This window comes from Pistacia vera, unplaced genomic scaffold, assembly GCF_008641045.1.
Source record: "Pistacia vera cultivar Batoury unplaced genomic scaffold, PisVer_v2 Contig712, whole genome shotgun sequence".
Classification (NCBI taxonomy): Eukaryota; Viridiplantae; Streptophyta; class Magnoliopsida; order Sapindales; family Anacardiaceae; genus Pistacia; species Pistacia vera.
The window spans coordinates 510,407-516,954 of NW_022196571.1; the positions used below are offsets into that span (position 1 = coordinate 510,407).

General features: G+C 38.3%; 1 protein-coding gene across 1 annotated transcript; it reads left to right on the top strand.

The window, feature by feature from the left end:
- LOC116114517 (E3 ubiquitin-protein ligase SINAT2-like) lies at positions 1–2,186 on the top strand. Its single transcript, XM_031400663.1, has 3 exons — positions 1–303; positions 978–1,364; positions 1,472–2,186. The coding sequence occupies exons 1-3, from the start codon at positions 97–99 to the stop codon at positions 1,790–1,792; spliced, it is 915 nt and encodes a 304-aa protein (XP_031256523.1). The 5' UTR covers positions 1–96; the 3' UTR covers positions 1,793–2,186.
- The last annotated feature ends 4,362 nt before the right edge of the window (positions 2,187–6,548 follow it).

A 6,548-nucleotide genomic window follows, 5' to 3' on the forward strand; every position in this document is an offset into this window, starting at 1 on the left:
CAAACAAAATTTTATTGCAGATGAAGACGTGTGAAATCTTTAATAGATGTCAGTACTGTCATTGAATTAGAAATATCACAAAGATTGTGATTAACAATGGCTCCTGGAGGCAGCACTTGTAAAGAAGTTATTGTATCTCATCCGACAGTTGCAGACTATGACATTAAGGCAGAAAATAATAGTTCACTTGCAAAAACTAGTGTTGGTTTGGCTGGAAAACATGGGATTTGTTCAAACAATGGTGTGAATGAGCTCCTTGAGTGCCCTGTGTGCAGAAGTTTAATGTACCCTCCAATTCATCAGGTCTGTTCTTGATTCTCGAGTGTTGTGGTTTATCCTTTTTAGTCTTAATTGTGCCTTGTATAAATTCATATTTTTTTTGGGAGTTATGTCAAGTATGATTTCCCTTTATAACTGGACCATCCCGATATTATGGCGTGAGGCTTGTATAATTAAATCTTATGGTCATGCTAGCGCAGCTGTGTTTCCAAGTTGAAGGAGCTTTTATACCCATGTTTATGGTTCCTTATGCCATTACTTAAATAATTGATATCAATATTCACCATTTATTTTAACAGGCAGCGTCAAGAGTAGTTTCTAGTGCTTTTTCCTTATTTTCTTTTTCATTTCCATTTGTTTTTTCTCTCTCATTCTTCTTTTTGATGAGTGGCTGAATGGTCAGTTGGGCGTTTCCATTTTATTGTTGTTAATGCTCTTGTGTGTATCTAATATTAAAGTTTTACTAGGAAAATAACTATGTGAATTTACTAATGAGGATATTGCATGTCATATATATGGTGTAAATAGTAGTTGACAGAGAAGTGTTGCGTTATTTTTGGGATACTACCTGTTAATTAGTTTAATTTATAACTTGTTTTTGAATCCTTCGATATAATTTATGGATTTCATTCAGCTTCTTATATATGAATAGATTTGTCTACTAACACTCCCCTTTTCTTATGAACTTTTTGTTGCAGTGCCCAAATGGACACACTTTATGTTCAAACTGCAAGAATAGAGTACATAATTGTTGCCCAACATGCCGCTATGATCTTGGAAATATCAGGTGTTTGGCTTTGGAAAAAGTTGCAGAATCGTTGGAACTCCCCTGCAAATACCAGGGTTTAGGTTGTCATGACATTTTTCCCTACTACAGCAAGCTCAATCACGAGCAACACTGTCATTATCGTCCATACAATTGCCCTTATGCTGGGTCTGAGTGCTCTGTCACAGGTGATATACCAACCCTTGTTGCGCATCTTAAGAATGACCACAAGGTTGATATGCACAATGGTTGTACATTCAACCACCGTTATGTCAAATCGGATCCAAATGAAGTTGAAAATGCCACATGGATGTTAACTGTAAGTTCTTTTATGCTATGATGTGTATGCTGTAACCTATGTCTCCTAAAATAGGATTCGATGCAAGTTTTTATCATTTTTACAGATGGATTCTGCTGCCTGTGCAGGTGTTTAACTGCTTTGGAAGACAATTTTGCTTGCATTTTGAGGCTTTTCAGCTTGGCATGGCACTGGTCTATATGGCCTTTTTACGGTTTATGGGTGATGATAATGAGGCAAAGAAATTCAGCTACAGTTTGGAAGTCGGTGCAAATGGACGGAAGCTAACATGGCAAGGAGTTCCAAGGAGCATCCGCGACAGCCACAGGAAAGTTCGTGACAGCCAGGATGGACTTATTATTCAGAGGAATTTGGCGCTCTACTTTTCCGGTGGAGATAGGCAGGAGCTGAAGTTGAGGATCACAGGCCGTATATGGAAAGAAGAATGAGAAAACAAAGAGGGTGTTGGACATTAGGGTGATTGACGATTGTACAGTGCAAAATTTCTGAGACTCACCAGCATTGCACCAAGCGCGAAGTATGATGCTTGAATTTTTCTGATTCCACGTTTGCTTTTGTGCTTGTATTGTCTTATGATTTGAGGCCTTTGTTGTGTAAAGAACTTTTCTGTCAGCTCGTCGCTGCTTGGGACAGATCTGGTTGAAGTTAGTGTAGGAACTGAAATTCATAGATTTCAATTTGGCAGCTGCTCAAAAGTCCATGCAGCAAAATGCGTTTGTAGTTCACCTATTTGTTATCTTGTTTAATCTACAATCCTTTGCCTCCTTGTGTTCTTCATACAATATCTGGAATTTGTTATGAATTTCAATCACCGTTGCTCTCCTTCAGACCTCTGCAGATTTTCTTCAACTTGAAGCAAACAACTTCTAGAGAATCAATGCTGTGTTGAATGGTAGACAATGAACCCAGAAAGTTCTCCTAAAATGCAGCTTTTCAAAGGAATTGGCATGGATACCCGCCAGTTTTATTTATTTAGTTTTTAAATAAATTTTTAAAGAAAATCTCAATCCATGGATTTGGAGTCACAGGTTGAGTTAGTCTCTTAAGGTTATCGAATTGTTTATCATAGCTCACTTACAAACAAAATATATGCTTTTATAGGTGGACGCTGGATGCCCATTTTTCAGATAAAGATGTTTATGTTATATAATGACGCAACATGATATTGTCCTCGTTGGCCTTACAGGGCCTTGCCGTTTTGTTTTTGGGCTTCAGGCCCAAAACACATCATGTTGGGTTAAGGTCTGTAACCTCATATATACACGTACTCTCTCTCACAAGGAGCGATGTGAGACTTCACAACACACACCTCCATCGTGATCGTACTGATAACGTGTTAAATAATGGCCCAACATGATATTGTCCACTTTGGCACTACGAGGCCTCTGCCTCACTATAATATATTGTCTAGCTAGTAATTCTTTGAGAAATACATGACAAAATCCACAAAATAACTTTTATAAACATATATACATAGAGGTATATAATGTAAAATCCGAAAATTCTAATTTTAATTCATATAAATATATACACAAAATAGCTTATATACTTTAATAAGTACAAGGTAGTCTTCGACAGTGCCGTCAAACTCCTCCGCTTCTTGACGTCCCACCTGATCGTAAATCATCAAGTATCTGCAAAATAGTAAGATAACGGAGTAAACACTAATTGCTCAGTAAGTAAACCAAACTGGACTACTGTTTTTCCTCCGTTACTCATATTCTGACTTTCCTTTTCTCACTTTATTCTTTGCTAATATTCTTCATTTTTTTCTGATATTCTACATTCTTTTCTAATATTCTGATTTGCTACTTACTAATGTGCAAAGACAATTAATAAAATTGTACATCATTGAACACATAAGAAATACTAAATCTTGTAAGTAGCATAATACATATGCAGAATAATAAACTTTCCTTAGAAAAGAACTTTATTTTCTTCTCTGTTTGTCTCTTATGCTGTATCTCTTTCTTTTCTTTTCTCTTTTCTGTCTCTTATGATGTATCTCTTCCTTTCATTTTCTGTTTTCTGTCTCTTATGTTTTATCTTTTTTTTTTTTTCTTTTTTTTTCTGTTCTGGTTTGCCGATCGGACTAGAGGCATGAATTTGGAACCCTGACAATGTGAGTGTATACTAGGTACAACCCTCATCTACATGCACTGCTGACGGAATGTACTAATGTTGTATCTCTCTGCTAAGGCAGCTCACTGATGGCGACGTACATGTAGGTATTCTCTGCTGGGTACAATCCTCATTCACATGCACTACTGACGGACTGTACAAATATTGTATCTCTCTGTTGAGGCCGCTCACTGATGGCGACTGACGGCGTGCATGTGGGCATTTTTGTCACTCACGGGTTTCCCATCGCAGCAACCTTATAACATAGCATGCTGTAGAAAGAGAATAGAAAGAGATACTATACACATTTCTAAATAAATTTCCAAGCTCTGAACCATTCTACACCTGCATTCTTTAGTAAATGAGATAATAACATATTTGCACGTTAGCTTAAAAGAAAACTACAGCTATTTTCTTTTTCTTTCTTTTCCATTCTTTGCTAACATATTCTTTACTATTCTCATTTACCAAATCAAAGCTATATATAAATCAGTGCACAATATATGCATGATCAAACCCATTCTTTGATGTTTCTTTCAAGTTCATATACAAACCTTGAATTCATATGTGCATAATGTATGTCATAACATATTCTACCATTTTTATCAATAATGCCATATGTTAGAACCCTTCTTTATCCCACTTGCAAAACCCCTCATGCACTACAATTTCTAGAATTCACAGTCACCTCAACAACATCAAGCGCACTCACCAAACATTCTAAAATACCTCTATATTACAAATATTCAAGCAAGTACTAGTACAATCCTTAACAAGAAACCCAAGTACAACCAGAAAATGAACAGTGAATGACAATAAGCAGATTAACCAAAGAACAATTAAAGAAAAGAAATCACTAAGAATGACCAGCTGGCTTCGAGGGCCAGTACCTCCCCAACCCAATTTCCCTTTACTTTTTCAATGCCACAAATATTCTCTGTCAACCCTTTTTACGCACAACTCTCACTCTAACAGAATTATTCTAAACCCAATCCAAGGATGCCATGCTCATTCAACAGAAAAGTGCCACTTTATCCTCTACTCCCTCTCTTATTCCTTCTACTGAAGACGGTGCACCAAGGGTCTCATCATTACCCTCGCCAAGGAGGCCACCTTGTCTCCAAGGTGGAATAAAGGAAATTGGCTATCAATGGAGGTGAATTCCTCCAAGTGTTTCTCATATGTGGGCAAGCCTTTCCATTTGATTAAGACTTCCACCATTCAAAGTTTTCGCGTGCATAAAACCCTCTTTCGGTTCGACTTGCAACACAAGATCTTCATCCAGCGCTACTGGAAAAGGTTGGGCAGTGGGCGATGGGTACTTTGTTCTTGAGTTGTGACACATAAAACATCATGGATGCGTGCTGAAGGGGGCAGATTCAAATGATAGGCCACTGATCCAATCTTTTCTTTAACTTCAAAAGGGCCATAGAAGCGGGGGCTGAGTTTCTCATTGTTTCGATGAGCTAAAGAACGAAGACGGTACGGTTGCAACTTAAGGTAAACTGAATCTTCCCACTTCCAGTTGAACTTCATTCTCTTTGCATCGGTATAGTGTTCTATTCAGGTCTGAGCCTTGAGGAGATTCTCCTGTAACTCAGCGTGATGACATTGTGAGTTTCAATTGATAGTTCACTTCATCGACAGGTGACCCATGATCCAAAATTTAAAAAGAGTGGGAGGATCGCAACCATAAGTGCTTTAAAGGGGTCATACCTGTGGACCATTGAATGTCGTATTAACCAAAACTCGGCCCAAGAGATCCATTTAGCCATTGGCGAGGCTGACTACCCACAAATAGCGAGATACGTTTCAACACATCGATTTACCACTTGGGATTGACCATCTTTTTGAGGATGGTAGCCGAATTCATGTGAAGCTGCGTGCTCGAATGTTTAAACAATTCCTTCCAAAGTGACTGATGAAAGTCCAATCACGATCGATACTCGATCAGGAAACCCATGTAGCCGAAAAATCTCTTTAATGAAAAGGTTGGCAACATCCATGGCCGTGTAGGGATGCTGAGTCAAGAAATGTTTGTACTTGTCAATCGGTCAACGACTACCAGATGGTATCGGTGCTATTTGCTTTCAGGAGCCCGGTGATGAAGTCCATAGAGATGTCTTCCCACACCTGATCAATAATAGATAAGGCTGCAATAAACTGGCGGGACTCAAGGCCTGGTACTTATTTTGTTGACAAATTGAACAAGAGTCGACATACTCTTTGATATCCCGTTTCATGCCCTCCCATACATTACACTGCTGAGCCTTTTAAAAGTGCAAAAGAAACCCGGTGGCCCCTAGCAGGAGACAGTGAAACTCATGTAATAGTGTGGTGTGGGCCCCTTTCTTTGATACAACCAGTCGGCCATTACATACGATGTGGTCCCAACTAATGTAATGGTGGATGACCATTGGGATCCAGCAACAACTTTTGAACAATCCCACCAATTTGTCATCTTGTTGAATAGCATTTTCCTTCTTCAATCCCTGCAAAATAACTCAAGACAACCCATTGAATTCAACCTGTTCACTTCTTCTAGATAACGCATCAGCTACCCGATTCTCTGCCCCTAGTTTATACTGGATAATAAAGTTCAAACCTATCAGTTTGTAACCCAATTCTGTTGATCTTCACTCAGTAACCGCTGATCGTTAGGAAATGTATACTCTGTTGGTCTGTCCTAATATGAATCGCTGTCCCAATAAATATGTCGCCACTTCTGAACCGCCATCACAATAGCCATTAATTTGCATCTAAACTGATTTAAGCTTCGATTGCACAGATAACTCTTTGCTCGAAAAGCTAACGGTCTACCTTCCTCATCAAACAACCCATAACCCACTCCCTGATGTTAGAGTAGATGCCCTAGAGCCAATCAATTATTTGAGATTGACTCTTTGTAAATGTTCATTAATCAATAAAGACATTTATTCTATATCGCGTAAATCATTATTATTGCAATATGTATTGATATATGTCCTTAGAATGATAGAACCGTGATGAGGGTATCAAGTGTTTAAAATCTTGATAGTGAGAATCATATGAGCACATATGGTG

Excerpts from the sequence above, each read along its gene's own strand:
- LOC116114517 (XM_031400663.1), top strand. The coding sequence starts at position 97 with ATGGCTCCTGGAGGCAGCACTTGTAAAGAAGTTATTGTATCTCATCCG. Across the intron at positions 304-977 it reads TGTACCCTCCAATTCATCAG|TGCCCAAATGGACACACTTT; the intron begins GTCTGTTCTTGA and ends TTTTTGTTGCAG. Across the intron at positions 1,365-1,471 it reads ATGCCACATGGATGTTAACT|GTGTTTAACTGCTTTGGAAG; the intron begins GTAAGTTCTTTT and ends CTGCCTGTGCAG.